At 44.4% G+C, this 19,837-nt stretch overlaps 3 protein-coding genes across 5 annotated transcripts in view; 2 read left to right on the top strand and 1 right to left on the bottom strand.

The window, feature by feature from the left end:
• The window catches only part of LOC103131075 (glucose-induced degradation protein 4 homolog), a 4,022-nt gene extending 1,826 nt beyond the window's left edge, over window positions 1-2,196 (bottom strand). The window contains exons 1-5 of the mRNA XM_007542636.2: window positions 1,823-2,196; window positions 1,447-1,506; window positions 714-821; window positions 545-646; window positions 336-466 (exon numbers count right to left, since the gene is read on the bottom strand). Coding sequence (XP_007542698.1) covers window positions 336-466; window positions 545-646; window positions 714-821; window positions 1,447-1,506; window positions 1,823-2,011 — 590 coding nt within the window. The 5' untranslated portion in view covers window positions 2,012-2,196. The remainder of the gene's footprint in view (window positions 1-335; window positions 467-544; window positions 647-713; window positions 822-1,446; window positions 1,507-1,822) is intronic.
• A 203-nt stretch (window positions 2,197-2,399) lies between these two features.
• Window positions 2,400-5,341, top strand: atpaf2 (ATP synthase mitochondrial F1 complex assembly factor 2). Its single transcript, XM_007542635.2, has 8 exons — window positions 2,400-2,676; window positions 2,761-2,805; window positions 2,944-3,092; window positions 3,322-3,419; window positions 3,865-3,945; window positions 4,015-4,127; window positions 4,205-4,320; window positions 4,978-5,341. Exons 1-8 carry the CDS (start codon window positions 2,559-2,561, stop codon window positions 5,113-5,115), a joined length of 858 nt encoding a protein of 285 aa, XP_007542697.1. The 5' UTR covers window positions 2,400-2,558; the 3' UTR covers window positions 5,116-5,341.
• A 1,263-nt stretch (window positions 5,342-6,604) lies between these two features.
• LOC103131073 (TOM1-like protein 2) lies at window positions 6,605-17,658 on the top strand. Of its 3 annotated transcripts, XM_016666373.1 has the most exons (16): window positions 6,605-6,737; window positions 7,100-7,184; window positions 9,050-9,128; window positions 9,235-9,384; window positions 9,906-10,040; window positions 10,137-10,307; window positions 10,935-11,051; window positions 11,122-11,255; window positions 11,416-11,467; window positions 12,277-12,285; window positions 13,091-13,268; window positions 13,787-13,913; window positions 13,988-14,063; window positions 15,303-15,362; window positions 16,142-16,178; window positions 16,289-17,658. In XM_016666373.1, exons 1-16 carry the CDS (start codon window positions 6,686-6,688, stop codon window positions 16,420-16,422), a joined length of 1,596 nt encoding a protein of 531 aa, XP_016521859.1. In that variant the 5' UTR covers window positions 6,605-6,685; the 3' UTR covers window positions 16,423-17,658. The 3 variants fall into 3 exon arrangements, with proteins under 3 accessions (XP_016521859.1, XP_007542695.1, XP_016521860.1); XM_007542633.2 differs by lacking the exon at window positions 12,277-12,285; XM_016666374.1 differs by lacking the exon at window positions 15,303-15,362.
• Window positions 17,659-19,837: the final 2,179 nt, after the last annotated feature.

Here is a 19,837-nt window from a genome sequence, read left to right as displayed (position 1 = left end):
ATTAGCACGGAACAGACAGAACATCTGTTAGCATTAGCACGGAACACACAGAACATCTGTTAGCATTAGCACGGAACACACAGAACATCTGTTAGCATTAGCACGGAACACACAGAACATCTGTAAGCATTAGCATGGAACACACAGAACATCTGTTAGCATTAGCATGGAACACACCGAACATCTGTTAACATTAGCCTAGAAAAGGTTCTGGTCATTTTTCACAGTAGATAAATATGTCCAATACATTTATTATCAGCCGTAACAACTGTATTAATGTTGACACTGGTTTCACTGGTTAGCCTAACTGGGATAACTGGAGCTGCAGGCGTTACCATTCAGAGCTCCGGTGGTAGTAAAAACCCTCGATGGTCGCTGTGGACTTCTGGAAGCAGATGTAGTAGAAACCGGCAAAGGAAGCGCCACTGATGTCCTTAATGGTGTGATCGGGAACCAGAAACTGCTCCTGGGGGTCAGAACCAGGAGAACCGTTAGCAGCAGGAGAACTGGACCGGACTGGACCGATCTTTGAACTCCAGCTTACTTTCCACCTCATGAAGATATAGTCGGAGCTCTTCAGATCCTCGTAGTCGAACTCATCGGAGTTGAAGGTCTTTGCGTACTGGTAGAAGGCCTGGAACTTCCCCTGAACAGAAACCGGATTATTATGGGATGTCTGTAGACGCCGGACAGTTTTAAAAGGTTCTACATACCCAGTGCTTACGATCCACGTCTTCATCTGCGTCCCACTTCCTGGTGAGAAACGGACGCTTCCTGCTAATGATCTCTCCAGCAAAGAAGGTGGTCAGTGTTGGGTATTCCTTCAGAAACAAGCAGGGGAGGGGTATCCTGATTAAATAACAGTTTTAAACACTTTGTGAAATGGTTGGAAGACAAGTAGTGAAGGTGTTTGTTCAGATAAAGCTTCTTTAATATCCCATTAGCCAAAATACATCCTGGGTTTTTGTCTGTCAGTCATGTTGCTATGGTATTGTAACGCTAACAGGCTGTTAGCATGTTGTGAGGGCCATGACACCATCATACAGCAACAGACTTCAGTCAGAGGCTTCTTTGGATTTGCTGCAAAACTGACTGCTACAGGAGATTCTTTGAAGATCATAGGATTTTATGAGTTATGACAACATTTAATTTCTCTGTGGGATAAATGAAGGATTTCTGAAACATGTTGGCCTCCTGAACACGGCAGCTTGGATTCCCTCATTCATTTATAATTTACCACCATCATTCAAACATTTATAAATTACCTGAAAATCCACCAAGAAAAGTGAAATAATTTAATAAAAGGATGGATTGAAGAGCCAGTAAATTGTGGACATGTGAATGACCTTTCAGACCTTGTGGACAGATCTGTTCAGATATGTTTAAAAAACAAACAAACAGATTTTCTGTTTGCTGGTATGGAAACAAAGATGAAGAAGCACTGACTTCTGTCAATCCTTTTATCTTCAGGTAGCCACACAGGTAGGAATCCTCCATGGTCACATGCTTTGAGACAGAGAGAGAGAGTATTTTCATTCCAGTAGTCATTTCTATCCATTTACACAGCAAAAAACAGTCTGCCTGCTGCTGTTCACACTGTTTATAATGACTTAACATTTAAACAGCATTAAATAATCATTAGAAATGATTCTATAGAAGTTTGCTCTGCTACACCCACAGCTAGGTGAGTTAGTTCAGGACAGGCCGGGACAGATCTGTGTTTCTCCAGCTGTCAGTCATCACCGCGTCAGATTGACACATCACCACATTTCTGTCACATTTACACCAAAAACATTCACACGTAAACATTTCACTTCCCTACCTGTAACACAACCTCCACGTCATAAGAGTTTCCCTTGCTTTTCTGGTGGCCCCTGAATTTGGAGCCGCTGTACAGGAGCGAGGTAACGACGCCCGGCTGCTGGGTGTTTATCGGCGGCGGCGGGATAAGCGAGGCCGAGGATGTGAAGGCCGCAGGGAAGTCGCTGAGGTATCCAGCGGGGACGGGCATGGCTCCTGCTTCGCTGGCTGGGCACCAACCGCAGGCAATAGCCGTGCTGGCAAAGGACTCCAGTCGCTCCTAGAAACCGCTAAAGAAATGCTGGATCTGTTTAAAAACATCCAAACACCCGTTTATCTCCGCCGCGGCACAGTTTAACCAAGCTGCCCGAGAAGTAAAGTGGACTTCGTCGCTGCGCTCTGACCGGGAGCATCAGCCTCCCTCATTGGTCAACGGAATTCACGTCCCAAACATCGGAAACGCTGATTGGAGTAAACCGCGGAAGACTTTACGTGAACATTTGAGTGTAGTTTATTTCGTGGTGTTCCACGGTTCTACAGAGGTTCTACAAGACTACACTTCCCTTCAGTTAAAGACATTTGGGAAGAAGTTTGAAGAAGGTCAGAAGCGTGATTTTGAACAGAGGAGCTGCTCAACACGAGAAACAACCAAAACAGAAATTTAGCTGAAATTAGCTTAGCTGCGTGAATTTAAATGAAGAGCTGTCAGTTAGCTGTGATTCTATCTACTGTAGCAGTGCTCCTCATTAAGCGCCGCTATGTTTAAAAGTGTTATTAGACTGCAGAGCCGCTTAGGTGGTGTGATTACCTTTTGTAAAGTGTTTCCCAGACATGAACTCTTCAGGAATGCGATGAAATACTCCACAGCGTCAGCAGGTAGGATGAAACTGGGCAGATAAATTATTGTGCCAACCCTGCTGTCTTATGTTCTCAATGGATTTTTTTTTTGCTCTTTGCTAGAGAGGAAGAGATTTTACCAAGATGTCAGTATATCCCAAGGTGAAGGTAAGCATTAATGTAATATACAAAGCCCTGAATCAGTTTATGCTGGATCTGTTTAAAAACAGGCTCCCCCAGATCTGAGCGGACATGATTCTGCTGTATAGTGGATAATATGTGTTAATGATGTGAATGAACCTCCAGGTGGTCTGTATGAGGTAAACCTGGACAGAAAAAAGTTGAAGACCCCCAGTGGGAAGCTGTTCACCGTGCCGAATGAAGCCCTGGCCATCGCCGTGGCTACGGAGTGGGATGCTCAGAAAGACTCCATCAGGTTCTACACCATGCATCTGGTACGGCTTTACCAGATATGTGCCACTATATGTGACTGATCACAAATAACCATACAAAGGGGAGCGTCTTTGTCAGTCTGATGGAAACAGGAGAAATAATTCCAGTTTTTACCAAAAAGCTGAAACCAGTTTGAGTCATGATGAGCATCACCTGAGCAGATGAAGCTCTAACCTCAGAGCGGATCTTTGTCCTGATGGATTTGAACTGATGATGAAATGTTTTCTGCAGACCACTCTGTGCAACACGGCTCTGGATAATCCCACTCAGCGCAGCAAAGAGCAGATGATCAGCGCCGCCCTGAAGTTTCTGGAAACCGACACCATCTGGTACCATGTTTTAAATAAATGTTTCTCTGCTGCTGCATTTAGATGAGACATTAATTATCTCTGTAGCCAAAATTTAGACTTTCTGCCTTTTAAACCTACAGATAAATTTCCTATTTTCTTCATCTCACTGGACCTAAACTTACTTTCTGCTGTTTTCAGGTTCTGACCTCTCTGATCTGAATAGTTTTATCATGTTGTAGTAGTATCTGTAAAACCTGGTTTGGCTGTATCAAACGGCTAAGGAACTAACAGGGATGCATCAGAACCTGAAAGCATCATTCAGCGTTTATTGGACGTCTCATCTCAAACAAAAACAATGGAAAAGTTTTGTGGAAGAACAATCTGTGTGTGTGTTTCTGGACTTGAGATTAGATTGAATTTTAAAGAGTGAAATTCAAATAGGTATTCTATTGTTTTGTGGTAAAGCTGCTGTCTGTGGTTTTAGCTACAGAGTAGATGAACCTCCAGGTTTGGTTGAGCTGCAGAGGAATGAGTGGGATCCTGTGCTGCACTGGATCGAAAGCAGGTAACGGTTAGCTTCAGCTGGAGACGAGATGCCACTACAACGACCCGCTGACCTGCGTTTCACCGACAGATACAACGTCACTATCGGATCATCATCCAGCATTCTGGGTCCTGAGATCCCAGAGGGAACCAAGGAGACGTTCAGACAGCACCTGGGCTCCTTCTCCCTCTGGTCCCTGACAGGTGAGGCTCACTGCGGGGCGCTGCTTCGGGCCGGGCCGGACGCCGGTTCCTGCTGACGTGTGTCTGCTGCTGTACAGGGCTGGAGTTCGTCATCACACAGCTGAAGTCTCTGATTCTGTCACTGGGAATGCTGGACCGGCACCTGAGCGTAGAGCGGGCCGTGCTGCTGTCCAGACTGGAGGAGGAATACCAGGTAGAACCGACCAATCCCAGAACCGCACCTGGTTTAGGGAGTTATCTGCAGAGACGTACCATTCCAGTATTAATATCTGTATTGGTCCCAATGTTGAAATAATTTCTAGATGGAGAATCAATGACAACATGATCCTAAGGGCAGATCTATTCAGTCTAATTCTATGTTTTATTTATTTTCCATTAAATTTAAAATTCCTAATTGATCTTTCTGAACCATTGTTAGTTTAATTTTACATATCTGACCAAAGAAGTGAACTTATTGTTTTAGTCAGTTTCTTATTTTCCATTGGCTGTTTTGCTCCTGACTGCAGGTTAAAGTTGTTTTTACATGTTTGACCAGCTGGTGGCGCTACTGGTGTATTTGAATGAGCTGTTCTGCTGAACAAATAAATTAAATTTATTTATCAAATAAATTAGTAATTCAGTACATTTATGTCTGCATTTAAAATAAAAGTTTTGAGTCAGTTCAGCTGTTTTTCTGTATCGGATCGGTATCGGCCGATACCGAACCTCAGATATCAGTATCGGTATCGGAAAGAAATCGGGTGGGTCCCTAGTTATCTGTCAGCTGTTTGTCTTTCAGATTTCTTCTGGTTTAAAATGTTTTTCAAAGATTGACCTGCTTTATCTTTGATTTTTGGTGGTTATTTGTCAGATTCGGCGCTGGGGAAACGTGGAGTGGGCTCATGACTACGACATGTATGAGCTGCGGGCGCGGACGGCAGCCGGGGCGCTGTTTGTTCACCTCTCATCCGAGAGCTCAACCATCAAACACAAACTGATGCAGGACTGATTGGCTGGTTCCGGAAACCGGCTTGGAAACATCCAGACTGTCCGGGTCATGTGGTTCTGTAGCGGCCAGTCACAGCGGACTGCTGTCAGGTCATCTAAATCTCAGATCAGTTTTTCTTTTTGTAGGTTTTTTAAATGTTGTGACTCTTCACTTTCTGTTGGGATGTTCTGGACCAGGTTGGACCTCAAGCCTTTCAAAATAAAGCGTCATGTCAGTAAATACCAAACTCACCTGTCCAGGAGTTTGTCTGTGAGTAAATTGCTGACTGTGCAGGTTTTCCAGCTTGTTTCTGTTCTCACAGCAACCAGCAGCTGGAACATCCCAATGATTTCCCAGTTTATAACAGAAAACATGTTTGTTGGGTTTAACCTTTGACCCCAAGTGCTGCAGGTTGAAGAATCAAAATCTTACTGATCTCACAGGTTGGAATTAGATTCTTGGATGTGTTCAAAACTAAAGACATTTAGAGATGCACTGATATGAACTTTAGCCAAAACTGATATTAATATAACAGATGAAAAGAGGACAGTCGCTTTAACACCCCCAGTCCTGCACTGCATCACTGTCACATGACCAAACAATCCCACATGACCTCTGCCCTCTTCAGAACAACAAACGAGAACAAGATGGAGGCAGACGGCTGTCTGAACGCTCTCAGCTGGAGGTTTGGATTCATGTGTTTTTGGATATAAGGAAATTCTTGAGGTATCAACGTGTCTTTTTATGGAAGGTCACCATATTGGATTTTGTGATCAACCTCTTCAGTTTTTTGCTTTATTGAACTCTGAACTTTTGACCTTGAATTAAAAATGGGTTGCAATCTCATCCTAACAAGTGCAAATATATGGAACCCCATTTCTGCCAGGAAAGAAAAAATAAAAGTCCAACAAGAAGTCATAATTTAGAATTTTAAAGTCATATTTTTAACTTTCCGAGTCATAATTATGGAAGTCTCTGTGACTTTCTATCTCAGTCAGAGGCTTCTTCACATTTGCTGTGGTACAGACTGCTACAGGAGATCCTTGCTGCCCACATCCATCACCATCTATAATAACTTTTTAAAGAACCTGGGATAATATGAGTTGCAGCTACAGTTAGTTTCACTTTAGGGTCAACAAAGTATTTTTTAATTGAATTCAATAATTGTTCACTTAAGTATTTATTGACTGAAATAATTATGAAAACATCTTCAATGCATTTATCTACAACTTTATTTTAATTAGAATATTTGTAGTCTAATTACTTAATTAAATTACTATATTGTGCAACCTCTTTCAATTCCTGTTACTGTTACCTGTTGTATGGAAATAAAAGAAAGTAGAACATATTCTTTATTTTCGTAATTACATTGATAAGTTGAGTGTTACAGTTCCCTTATCAGGAGTTTATTGACCCAACCTTTGGCATGTGTTACGTACAATGCATTTAATGACTGTTGGGACTATCCAATCAAAATAAAGCTCAAGAATCTGTTGACCAATTGTGTAAGTCTGTGGGCGGGGCTTAGTAGACGTCTCCTATTGCATCATCACCGTCGTCCCATGGACTGACTTGTTTGTTGTCGAGCAAGATGGAGTTCCTTCTGGGAAATCCTTTCAGTACCCCGGTGGGTCATTGTATCGGTGAGTCAGAATATCCCGAGGCCGCTGCTGGAAGATGGACATGTTCGAGGTTTCAGTGGAGAAGTCATTTAAAATGTTGCTACTTTAGCATGCTGACGTCTCTGAATGAGTGGAGCCTCCGTTAGCCGCCTAGCTAATGAGCCTCTAGTCCTACCCTGGTCTCCGTGGAAACCTGGATGTTAACTAGTTAGACGTCTCCTTTATGTGGTTGTAATTAGCGCCAGTTGGTGCTAACTGTATTAGCAGTCAGGTCTGTTTTAGCTAAGGGGCTGGGGTGAAGTTAGCTCTCTGCTAGCCACCAGTCATCGTCATCAGGCTGCTGTGTTTATGGAAAGACGTTAATGTTTTAATGTTTGTTCCAGAGAGAGCCACTGATGGGTCCCTGCAGAGTGAAGACTGGACCCTCAACATGGAGATCTGTGACATCATCAATGAGACAGAGGACGGGTGAGTAGCCATCACTGTAGGCTAATAATCTGTACTTGGGTGTTTTTACCTGAGGAAAGGCTGACTGAAGGCACTCAGTCCCTCACCTGTCCTCCATACCTGGGTCAAGGCGAGAAAAGGAATCCAGCTCTGGGTGTGTGGGGCCTCAGTGCTTATCTCCTGCTCCATAATCGTCTGCTTTTATTCCTTTAGCTGGTGTGTGAAGTTCAGCTTTCTGTTTGATTAGCGGGTCGTAAACAGCCCTGCCAGATCACCTTCACATTAAAATAAACTGCGACTGAAATGCTACAGCTGCCTCACCCTTCTCCTGACCCTGACCCTCCAGAGCAGCTTCAGCTGAATCGGTTAAATGATAAAACAGGTTTTGCTCGGCATGCCTGAGTGAAGGTGGACTCTTAGAGAATAAACACTTTCTCTTTGTTTTCACTTTCCCTCACCTGCTGATCCGTCCACAATTAGCAACAGTTTTTATTTTTACATGTTCATGTTATGAAGCTTGTTGCAATAAATCAACTCATTACATGATAAATCAAAGTGAATGTGATCATTTCCATTTACATGGTTGTTTTCCCTCATCAGTCTCTAAAAACACTGGATGACTTGAGCCTTTGGTCTCAGCTGGCCCAACAGATTTCATAATCCATTTTATTTGTTATTTCTGTTCTTTGGTTTATTTATTTTGGGTGTTTAAAATGTCTTCCAGTCCCATTGCTAAATGTTCGTTGAAAATTAAAGATTATTGATCTTTGAGAATCTGTGCTTGGATTATTATGACATTTTCATTATATTACTTGAAAATTGCCTCAAAATGACAATATTATCATTTATCACAATAACTACTGGCTCAACTTATCACCCAGCAGGCCTCAATGTAATTAAGTTTTATTAAGTTTTCAGAAGAAAATTCAATCAACTTTTTCCATAAATAAAGCATGGTGTGTTTTAATAGCAGCTAGCTAAACATTCTTCCTCTATCTGTGCAAATCTGGGGAGAGAATTTAAATTCATGCCACACTTTTAAGATTTTGCTTAAAAATCAAAATTATTTTCTTTTCACTTCAGTTATGATCTCCTTGGTGTTTGTTTTTCATATGAAATTATAATATTTCCATCAATGTTTGTGGTTAACATGAAAAAAGCTCATAGATCTAGAAAAAAGATCTAGAGAAACTCATCCAGGCGTTTATCTTCAGTCTCATTGTTTCCTGCAGCAGCGTCTTCACAGGTCTGACCACCAAAACGATCCTCCAGCTGCAGCTGATCCAGAAGCTGCTGCTGCTGTTCTGACTAGAACCAGGAAGATGGAGACATAAGACCAGATCTACAGTCCTACAGCTGTAGCTCAGAGAACAGACTGTAAAATCCTGTTTATAAATCACTGAACGGTTTAGCACCACAACACATTAAATATCTGCTGCTGCTGTATCAACCTGCCAGACCCTCAGGTTCTGGTTCTGCTCTGCATCCAGAACCAAACGAGGAGAAGCAGCATTCAGCTTCTATGCACCACAAATCTGGAACAAACTTCCAGAAAACTGAGAAACAGCAGAAACACTGACTTCCTTTAAATCCAGACTCCTGGTTAGTTTTATTAGAATCGTGATCAATTTATCGACGGCATCGACTTAATGTCACGTTTTATTGTTGATTCTCTGCTGCATGACTTTGTGTTTCTGTGTTTGTGATGTAAAGTCTTTGAAAAGCCTGCTGCTGACATGCTGCACAGAGAACATTTGATTGGTTGGTTGGGTGTAAAACGTTTTAATGGCGTCAGCCTGAAGATGTTGCTGGTATTTGTCCTGTCTGAACCCATGTGGAGGCTTCAGAACGCCAGGCTGACGTCCGGCTCTGTCTCTTCCCTTCAGGCCGAAGGATGCGATGAGAGCGGTGAAGAAGCGGCTGAGCGGCAACAGGAACTACAGGGAAGTGATGCTGACTCTAACGGTGAGATGATGCAGCAGCTGCAGGATAAATCTGCAGCATGTCTGAGGAGTGAAGGTTGCCTCTCTTCTGGGATGAAACGCGCTGACAGCTGCTGCATCTCCACCAGGTTCTGGAGACGTGTGTGAAGAACTGCGGCCATCGTTTCCACGCCTTGGTGACCAGTAAGGACTTTGTGGACGGCGTCCTCGTTAAAGTCATTTCTCCTAAGAACAACCCGCCCACCATCGTTCAAGAGAAAGTCCTGGCTCTGATCCAGGTAGGACAGCTGCAGGTAGTCTGGGTCAGTGTGGTTCTGCAGCCGGTTCTGCTGCGTGTTGGGTTACCTGAACCGGATCAGGTGACTCTGCAGCTCCTGTTTCCACCTGAGCGGCTGTCAGGACGGAGCTTCTGATGTAGAGCTGGAACAACTGGAATAATTGATTCATCTGGAAGAATAACTCAGAGCGATAATTAAACCAAAACTACAAACTAACTCACATATTTACAGATAAAGAAGGTTTTTATCTTGCATGCAAAAGGTTTTGTACAGTTTTGGTTTAATTACTGCTCTGATTGCTCTTTTCTAGCACCTATGCTTCACTTAACGATGAATCAATTACTAAATGAATTGCAGAGTAATTCAATAATCGATTGATCTGGTGAGTCATTTCAACTCTAATTTTCAGGAACAGAATCTGTTTGTGCTGCAGTGTGAAGCCTCGGCTCTGAACGTGGCTGCTGAAGGTCTTGGGCTCAGACAGGAAGTGGGTTAACTGGTTGCTGGTTCTCTTCCTGCAGGCTTGGGCCGATGCATTCAGGAGCAGCCCGGACCTCACAGGTGTGGTCCAGGTGTACGAGGAGCTGAAGAGGAAAGGCATCGAGTTCCCCACCTCAGAGCTGGAGACGCTGTCGCCCATCCACACCCCTCAGCGGGTCGGAGCCGCCGCCGCTTCTCACTAAACGCCCCCACTCTCCCTGACCTCTGACCTCTGCAGCTTTATCCATGGCCTCCTTGTGTGTCGTTTGCAGGCGGCGTCGGCTCCAGAGGGCGACTCCACGCTCCACAAGTACAGCAGCAGCAGCAGCAGCAGCAGCAGCAGCAAGGCTAAAGCTGCGCCGCAGCCCGTCCCACCAGCCTACAGCGCGCCGCAGGCCCCCAGCCTGCAGCCAGGGGGCGCCGTCACCCCCAGCCCTGAGCAGGTGCTGCAGCGAACCCTTCACTGAGCTGATGATTTATCTAAACGCCGATTAAAGCAGGTTTAGTGATTTAAAGCTGCAATATGCAACTTTAATATTTTTTAATATTTGTAGAAAATGTCATGATGGTTTATAAAGATAAGCTGTGAAAAATGAAGCTTCTCCCAATTGTAGCAACCAATCAGAGCCAGGAGGCGGGACTTAGCGCTGTCAATCACCCTCAATGTTGTGCTGCTCGCCTTCACATTTGCTCCCTGCTCCGCTGCAGATAGCATAGCCTGTCATAAAAGCTAATACTAGATAGCATAGCCACCGATTATGGCGGATAAACAGTTTTCCTGTAATGGTAAGTTGTTTCTATGTCATTAGCACATTTAGCAGTGAGTACATGAGGATAGTTGGCAGCTGTAAGCCCCTCCCCCTGGCTCTGATTGGTTGTTTTTGATCCTGAAAGGTTTCAGTCGGCAGTAGCAGCTCATGGAGGAGCAGGAGAGAATCGATCTGTTCACAACATGCTGTCAGTTTAATAAATATGTAAAATCATATTTTTATGAAAGTTACAAACTGCAGCTTTATTTGGTGTTTATTCCAGCTTGCAGCCTAATGGTCGTTGGTGTTTGTGTTGCTCAGATTAGCCGGCTCCGCAGCGAGCTGGACGTCGTCCGTGGAAACACCAAGGTGATGTCAGAGATGCTGACGGAGATGGTTCCAGGGCAGGAGGACGCTTCAGACTACGAGCTGCTGCAGGTCAGGCCTCAGGCCTCAGGCTGACTCTGAACACCATCATAAAGCACCAATCGTCTGTCTGCGTTGTCAGGAGCTGAACAGGACGTGCCGAGCCATGCAGCAGAGGATAGTGGAGCTCATCTCCTGCGTCTCCAACGAGGCGGTGACCGAGGAGCTACTGCACGCCAACGACGACCTCAACAACATTTTCCTCCGCTATGACAGGTCAGAGCCCTGAAGCGCCTGGTTTCCACCTGGTTTCCACCTGGTTTCCACCTGGTTTTGCTCTCAACCCAGTTTTGGGTCCGTCCCAGAACTTTTGGCCTCGTCAGTTTGAAATCTGTTGGTTTCCCGTTTGATGTGCCGTCTGCTTCTTGTGCTGCAGGTACGAGCGGTTTCGGTCCGGCAGATCCTCGGCTCAGAGTGTCAACAACGGGGTGAGTGGCAGCAGACGTGCCGAACGTCTCCGCCTGGCTTTTATTGAATCTTCTCTTTAAAATCACCTGTGGCCGGTTGGCTGCTCTCGGTTATTTCTTCTTATGTTTTCACATCTCATCATGGTGTGAATGATGGTCCATCAGTCAGATGAGCAGGCCCAGCCTGAGAGCCAGGCAGCTGGAACCAACCGTCACTTTCTCCTCTAAAACCTTTTAATACGTGTAGATTTATACTGAGACCAGGTTCTGCCCAGCAGGGGGCGCCACACTGGCTGGATCCAAAGTAAATGCATCCTGGTTATGGAGGCAGTATAACAATCAGGAGCTGAGCTGCTGTTCTCCATTGCAGACCTGAAACGGTCTAGTCAAAGCTCCATGCAGTTTAAGCCTCTGAATGCCTTCAATTAAAAATGGCGGCTTCTGACCGGCGCAGCCTTTGAAGGTATTCTGTTAGCCGGTTCTGTGTTTACTCTCACAGGTCGCTGTCTACTAATTAGGCAACTTGTTCAGGCTCTGGATTTTCTTTAGGGGCTTCACAGAAAAGGGGGTTGAACACAAATCCACATGAAGCTTTTCTTTCTACTTGGTATAAGTTTTCTTCAAATTAACACTAATGCACAGTTTAGTTTTGGTCTATAAAATCCCAGTAGGTCAGCAGAAGAGGGAGTGAATACTTTGGCGTGGCGCCATGAAAGATGCAGCTTCAGGCGGGATCTTCATCCAGACTGACCGTCACTCATCGTCTCTGTGCTAGCATGCTAACATTGTCCACTGTCTCTTCCTCTCTGTCCATGTGTTTCTGTGGCTAGCTGAGACAGGCAAGTATGGAAACTGTCCTCCTCTCTAAATCAGCCGCCGCATCAAAGGCAATAAAAGATGGCGGCTTCTTTAGCTTCCAGTACTTTTACCCCGTATGGCAGGAGCTCTCAAACCTCGCAGTCAACAGATTTAACCTGTGCAAAGCAAACGGCCACTGATAAAACCCGACGCGCTGCGGCTGCTGGAGGTAAAGCTCTGGGAGACGAACCGGTGCGTTAGCTTGATGCTACAGGCACAGCGACGGCTCACCATGCGGCGCCATTGGACGTGGCAGAAGCAGAGTCACATTACAGGGGCCCGTCGGCCAATCAGGAGCCAGCGCTCCATTAGTTTGTAAATGAGGGAGAAAGGAGGATTAGCTTGGGGTTAAGAAGTTCAGCGTTTGGACCGCTGGTGGCGCTCTCCTCCTGTGGTTTAACCCTCTGAGCTGCTTCCTGTCGTCGTCAGGTTGTGAGCTGCTGCCATCAGCATGTCTTCCCTTCGCCTTCCCTCATCGCCTCAAACAGGAAGTAGATCTAGGCACCAAAATAAAAGCCTGTGCACGGCCATGTTCTCTCCTCTGCTGATTCCTGCCTTAAGGGGATTCTCTTCACTTCCTGTCTCCTTTTCTGACCCTCAGTGTGTTTTCCTGCCTGACCCCCTTAAGAAGCAGCTACTTCCTGTCGCTCTCATGATTCCCTACGCTAACCACTGAGCTGTTCACCGCTGTGCATCACACCAAACTTTATGTTCTGATGATTAAAGTATTGCAGAGTGTTCCAGTTTGTCCTGAGCTTTCAGTATTGATTATTGTTTATTGATCAGGTGCTCAGTGAGGCCACAGAGGACAACCTGATTGACCTTGGACCCGGCTCGCCCGCAGTGGTCAGCAACATGCCCAGCGCCGCTCCGTCCAGCCTGCCGCCCGCCCTGAGCGGCTCTGCAGGGAGGCCCTCGTCCCCGGCCTCCCCGGCCTCCCTGGCCTCCCGCCTGGCCGGTTTAGGTCCATTTCCACCTTGTTTCTGCAGTCACACATGCAGTAATCTGCTCATATCTTTACATGTTCACAGTAACTGGAGGTTCAGACAAATTCAGTTCTGTAGAGAATCACAATCCTGGTGCTGGAATTCTGAATAGAATCCCAAATTGATTTTAGTTTGCTTAGTTTTTTGTATAATCATATCCAAACACCAGACACTGAAAGAGCCACATCTGCCAGCTGCTGCTGTAGCTCCTGGGTTTGACCACTAGGAGGCAGCAGTGCTACAGATGTAATTCATGCCGGACTTTCATTCATTCATGCACACTGAAACGATTGAAATATGTTCAGAGTCAGGGATTTATTAATTGGTAATAAATCGCAGATAAATAAAAATGAGCTAAGTCCTTCCTGATGACGGATTTTATGGGTTTTTCAGGCTTTTTGTCAGATTTTAAAGATGATTTTTGCTTTAATGTTGTGTAGCTGATCCTGTCTGCATGATGCCTGACTCTTGCTTTTTATTTCTGCGTCTCCTGCAGACGTGGGCGCCGACAGCGTCAGTAGCACTCTGAGCGCGCTCAGCAGCTGCAAGCCGGCGGCAGCGCAGGACGACTTCGACGTGTTCGCTCAGACCCGGAGCGGCGCGCTGGCAGAACCACACAGAACGTAAGAACCCGTTCACGGTTTCCCCCGCTGGAGCAGGAAGCCGCTGAAGTCTAACAGCAGCGTTTTGCTCTCAGGCCGTCAGCAGCAGACGCTGCAGCGGACGGCCCTCCACCCACGCTGGACGTCCAGCAGCCGGCTGCTGCAGGCGCGGTGAGTTGTGATGTCACTTCCTGAGCCTTTAAATGTCTCAGATTATCCTCCAATTGGAAGGATAGGAAGCTTTATTGGGAACAACAAAACATTAGTCATAAATGTTATCCCAACATTCATGACTAAATTCTTCTTCCACTGATGACTCTCTCTGACTCCACCATGAAAACATCCTGTTCATATTTTATTTCTAAGCGGCCGTCTCTCTGTTTGCTTCGTTTTGATTATTTTATACCCAGCCGTCACTTCCTGCTGGGACCAGTAAGCACACCAGTTTGGGTCCATGTCCTCCACCTCTGGACCCATTTCACCTGGTCATTCAGAATCTTAACAGTTTTGACTTTGGCTGCAGTTAATGATTATTTTAGTTTCCAATTATTCTGACAATAGAAATGTCTCATATCCTCAGGATTATTAAATTATTGTAATCCTCATAAAAGCTTAAATCTCACCTGTAATTAATTAGTTTTCTTCTGAAGTGGTTATTCGATTGTTGAAATAATCGTCAACTAATTTAGTCATTGATGAAGGAATTAAAGTCCACAGACTGTTTTTGTGAAGGAACCGAACATGAAGTCGAAACATTTTGAATTTAAGTTGAAACAAATATTTGGTGTGTAAATCTGTTGGCCTCCCCTTGTTCACACTGATCATCGTTTCCTGTTCAGTTAATAACGGTTAATCAGTAATAATCCCCAGATTATCCATAATCTGAATGGATGTTCAGATTTCCTCATGTTTGAAGGATTTTTAGCTGCAGACGTTCGGATGTCCTCCAGAGGAAAGCTCTTCATAAGATGGAAAAAATTCATTTTCTCTCATTTTACATGAAATAAGTTTAAGGTTAAATGAAAAACCTGCAGAATGTTTCTTTTTCTGTCAGATTAATTAGTTACTCCAGATGTTTTACTGTGTGGTTCTGGTTCTGACCCGTTTGGGTCAGTTTGGTCTGTTTGCTGGAGTCACACATGCAGATAGACTCACCATGAAATAAAAAGTAACTTTAACACATAATAATTACCAAACTATTATTTGAGGTGAAGTGAGCAGCGGGTGGATTAGCGGGTCGTTCCAGAAGTTCTCATCTCCATCTTCAGATTATTTTCTGTCTTTTTCTGTTATCATCTTCTTCAAACATTCATGTTGATGTGTTTTAATACGCTTCAGTTTGGTTTCTGTTTCTTTGGATGTTTATTTGTGTGTTTTTCATTTGGCGGCCTCCTGCGGCGCCCCCTGCAGGGCCAGCAGCGTCAGTCCTCTGTCATGGATGACATAGAGGAGTGGCTGAGCACCGATGTGGTGAGACGGATCACAACTTTTAGTTTTCATCCTTTTCTTTGCTTTTCCTTCTGATGAATCTCTCTGTGCAGCTGGAAAATAAAACATCTCATTTCTTTACTCACTAAGCTCAGTGTTGGTGAAGGAAACGATCCGAGAATAAAACTGATCAGCATGATGGATTAGATATCAACTCTGTCAGGTTTACATGTTTGTTTCACATCAAATGAATTAAATTCATCAAAGACCTGAAATTATTAATATTTTCTTCTGCAAACATTGATCTGATTTACAACCATAAACTTTAAGTATTTAACTGGTTTTATGTGTCAAAGTCGATTATCAGCTGGAAATCAATGGAGTTTCCTAAGGAAATCTGAAAAGTGTGGTGTGCATTTATGTTCAGCAGCTGTGAGTTACAGCTGAGTCAGAGATTCTGTAATTAGTGACTTCTGAAGACTGATGGTAAAATGTCCCAGTAATTATTGTGATAAACGATAATATTGTTGTTTTGAGATCATTTTCAACTAATATAATCATAAAATAAATAAAGTGACCAAAACCAAAAAATAAAATAAAACAAACCTGAATAAATAAAGTCAAACAACAAAACTCTTCTTGGAAACATTTTAGTCATCAGAGTGGGAATTATTAAGTTCATTTTAATTTATTAAAATATGATCTATAGATTTATTACAACCAACTATGGTATCTGTTACTTGGCTTAAATCCAAATGCACTCCACACTTTTCAGACGTTTCCCTCCAGTCGTGACGTTTCTCTGTTTTTCTGTCCGACAGAAAGGAGACGAAGGAGAGGAAGGCGTGACCAGCGAAGGTAAGATGTAGAGAGCTGGTTTCATTTCCTGTTTCCTGTTTCAGAGTCACTTAGCTTCAGTTAGCTTCGTTTAGCTTCGTTTAGCTTCATCCTAGCTCTCCTCCTTCCAGAGTTTGATAAGTTCCTGGAGGAGCGGGCCAAAGCCGCCGAGACCGGCCCGCCGTCGCCCCCCAGTGGCGCGACGCAGGGAACGCCCAGCAGGAAGAAGACGGGGAGACAGGAAGACGCTCTGCTGGCCATGTAGACCATCAGCCCCCGCCGACCCCCCTACGTCTCCGGACCAAAATGGCTGCAGCCCAGAGACGTCCAGGTCACCCACTTCCTGCTTCCTGTTTCCTACTTCCTGTTTCCAGACGTTTTCAGTAACTCTGAGGCAGGACGGCCCTCAGATCAGCGTTGGGTTTGTTTTAGCTGCTCCTCAGCAGAACCGACCCGTTTGGTTCTGTAGGACTGACCGTCCTCTCTGATGTTTGTCCTAGTCAAATCATCTCCAAGTTGGTTTGTAAATGTGTAAATGTTTGGTGTATATTTGGCTCCGTGTTTCAGAGTCGCTGGTTTAGTTTCTGTTCAGAACAAAAAGGGAAAACCCTCCATGATGCGACAGGAAGAAGAAAAGCGGGAACTTCCTGTTGATCCAACTGAAGCTGCTGGCAGGGCCGGCCCAAAGCCCCCTGGGGCTCCTGTCCCCCACCGCAGGGCCCCCTTGCATTAAATCCTGACTGTTAAAAGAAGCTGCTGCCGCAGCATTTGCTCATGCTTTGGGCCGGCTCTGCCTTCACTGTTTGTTTTGTCCTGAACTCGTTTAGAGGACCAAACGTTTAAATTTTACTTCCTGTTTCTGATTCAACTTCACACTACAGATGGAGTTTGCACATCATCAGTGTTATCAATCGTATGATTTGCTGACATCTTCAGAGGCCTGACCTTTCAACACCACATTTGTTTTCAGAAATGAGTCCCAGCGCCACAAACGAGACGTTTAGATCCCAGACCAGCGCTTAGTCGCCGTGGCAACGAACGTTTCCATTGAACTACAGAAGTAATTTATTCTCTGATCAGTATTTAAGTGTTTTTATTGAGCTGAGGATCAACTGGCATCATGTCTGGACTTTAATGTTGTTGCTTCTGTTTCTGCTGAAGAGATTCCTCCCCCTCCCCCACCCGCTGCTGCTGCTGATCAGGATTTATGTCGTTGGTTGAAATCAGACAATGAAGATGAAGGTTTTAGTCTGAAGTCACCAGAACACTAACCAACGTGAAGATTGCACTTTTTAGAGATTTACTTTGGTTTCCTGGGTTTTGTTGTCACTGGTGATTCTGGTTGCAGAGTGGAGCCGCCATGTTGGCTCTGAACTCGGAGCCGCCATGTTGGCTCTGAACTCGGAGCCGCCATGTTGGATCTGGGCTGCTCTGTGTTTCTGTTCTTTGTGTTGGTTAAATTATGCATGAACTCTAAATAAAATAATCTGTGTGATCCACATCCTTCTCCAGGTTTTTATTCCCTGTTTCCTGACCTCCACACTGACCTCGTCATCCTAAAGCTCAGCAAGAAATTAATTTAGTTCAGAAAGTCAAACTCAGATTCATTAAACTGTGAATCAGGGTTTATTATTGATCATTTTGATTATTGGTTTTCAGCAGCTGGGAACCATCAGATTCCCTCATAATGAGATTATTACAGAAAATCAATCCAAAGATTTGAACCAGGAATGTTCAGACCTGGAAGCCCCGCCCCCTCATTTCCGTATAAGGACATTCAGTTCAGATTTCTAACACACCATTTAATTGATCCTCTTCATTAATTAATTAAGTTTAAAGTTTCTGAATGCCAATATTTCTATCAAAACACTGAAATGATTTTGATCCAGAATGTGTTTGAAAAGTAAAAGTTCCTGTAATTTAATCCTGGCCGTTTCTGGTTCCTGAAGACTTTCAGGAACTAATGAACCTAAAAATGAACTCAGATCTGGTTCCAGGTCCTTGAACGGGTCTCAGGTTGGGGTGTGAATACTTCCTGTTGGGATTTGACTGGAATGTGTATGATGATGTCACGTTCTGAGCCCGCAGCATCACAGATCCTCCTCTGTGCATGAAGTTGTTTTCATTTGTTAGAAAGTCAGAGATTCTGTGATTTTTAACCAGAACAGTTTTTTGCTTTTGGTTTTTAAATCTGCACTTAAAAACTCTATGAAACAATTTTACCAACAAAGACATTTAAATCAATTTGTTTTATTCTTCATTTAAATTTCCAACATTTTCTCTACTAAACGTCCCGTTTCTCATTTTCCAAAACAAAAAATAAACTCTTCCTGCTGATCTCTAGATAAACTATTTGTTTTTGCTCATCTTATATATTTATTCAGTGTGTTTATAAATATATTCCCCATTTTTGTTCATATTCATTTTTACTGAATATTTGCTGCATTTTAAATTTGCTAAAATATATTTTTTGTGTAAGTATTGTATGACACATTTTTTAAGTTAATTTTTTATTTATCCATTTTTACTTTTATATATTCCTTTTATTTGCATTACTAAATAGTACAACATATTTAAATGATTTTTAGTTGAAAGTTTTGCAGAAGAGACCAAACCTGATCACTTAAACATCAGAACATAATCCAGATCTGGACTCTGGGCCTCCACCGGACCGGAGGCCCGTGAGGAAGACCTCTGGCTTTCTTCATCAGCCGGAAGCAGCTTTTCAGCTGGAACCTTAAGTTTGAATTGATGAACAAATATTTCTGTTTATTCCTGTAATTTTCTCCACAGCCTCGGTGAAAAGCAAGCCTAAAACAAACATCGCAGATTAAATGACCTCTTTGTGTTTATTATTTATTGTTATTAATGTTGCACATCAGTAGTTTCCCAATTTTCTGTACCTTTAGCAGAGCCGCTGTAGCCGTCAGCGGCTCATAATGAGCTCTCCCGCTGAAGCTGCTCATATCCAGACGTGAGGAAAACTGGAAGTAATTATGAGTCCCGTCAGCGGCGGAAGCAGCGCCGCTTTCTCGATGCGTCGTAGCGGCAGCTGCCACTGTGTGCACTGACTTTTCAGCCTGCAAACACTCCTGCAGCCTCCCAGCACTTTATGCTAAGTTAATTTATCCAAATATATCCACGGCAGCAACAACTGTGTTAATGGAAAGCCGCTGATCCATGAAGGCTCGGTGCCGGGCGGGTAGCTGGCGGGCAGAACCGTCAGCAGGCGGAAGGTGTGTTTAGCGGTACCTGCGGCCGGGGGAGGAGCCGCCGTCTGGGCCGTGGTATTTAAATCGGGTCAGCCGGCCTCACCCCGCGCTGTTCGCCGTTATTAGCTGCCAGTCACGGCGGAGCTGCCGCCTCCTCTCCCGGAGTCTGACTCAATCTAAAGGTTAAGCAGGAAAACGTCCCGACCGCCATGATTGATCTACTCGGCTCCCGTTTCCACGGGCTCCCCCTGCTGACGTCACGCCCGCCGTTCAGGTGTCACTCAGGCGCCACAAAGGTCAACGGAACACGAGCTCCAAGCGGGCCGAACCGGCAGAACCTCCTGCAAAGCATCATGGGCAGGGGCGCAACTACATCTGATTCAGGTGGATGCGAAAACATAAATGCCCCCCTCACCAGAAAGGTACATAAGAGTGAAGGAGCCTAGAAAACTAGAAAACATACCTCTA

This window comes from Poecilia formosa, unplaced genomic scaffold (genome assembly GCF_000485575.1).
Source record: "Poecilia formosa unplaced genomic scaffold, Poecilia_formosa-5.1.2 Scaffold715, whole genome shotgun sequence".
NCBI classification, from domain to species: Eukaryota; Metazoa; Chordata; class Actinopteri; order Cyprinodontiformes; family Poeciliidae; genus Poecilia; species Poecilia formosa.
This window is presented reverse-complemented; position numbering and strand designations above follow the sequence as displayed.

What these genes read in the sequence shown, in the direction of transcription:
- atpaf2 (XM_007542635.2), top strand. Translation starts at nt 2,559, where the DNA reads ATGTTTAAAAGTGTTATTAGACTGCAGAGCCGCTTAGGTGGTGTGATT. An exon ending in ATACTCCACAGCGTCAGCAG is followed by an intron (nt 2,677 to 2,760) that starts GTAGGATGAAAC and finishes GCTCTTTGCTAG; the next exon opens with AGAGGAAGAGATTTTACCAA. An exon ending in GGTTCTACACCATGCATCTG is followed by an intron (nt 3,093 to 3,321) that starts GTACGGCTTTAC and finishes TGTTTTCTGCAG; the next exon opens with ACCACTCTGTGCAACACGGC.
- LOC103131073 (XM_016666373.1), top strand. Translation starts at nt 6,686, where the DNA reads ATGGAGTTCCTTCTGGGAAATCCTTTCAGTACCCCGGTGGGTCATTGT. An exon ending in CAGACTACGAGCTGCTGCAG is followed by an intron (nt 11,052 to 11,121) that starts GTCAGGCCTCAG and finishes CTGCGTTGTCAG; the next exon opens with GAGCTGAACAGGACGTGCCG. An exon ending in GGAAGGCGTGACCAGCGAAG is followed by an intron (nt 16,179 to 16,288) that starts GTAAGATGTAGA and finishes TCCTCCTTCCAG; the next exon opens with AGTTTGATAAGTTCCTGGAG.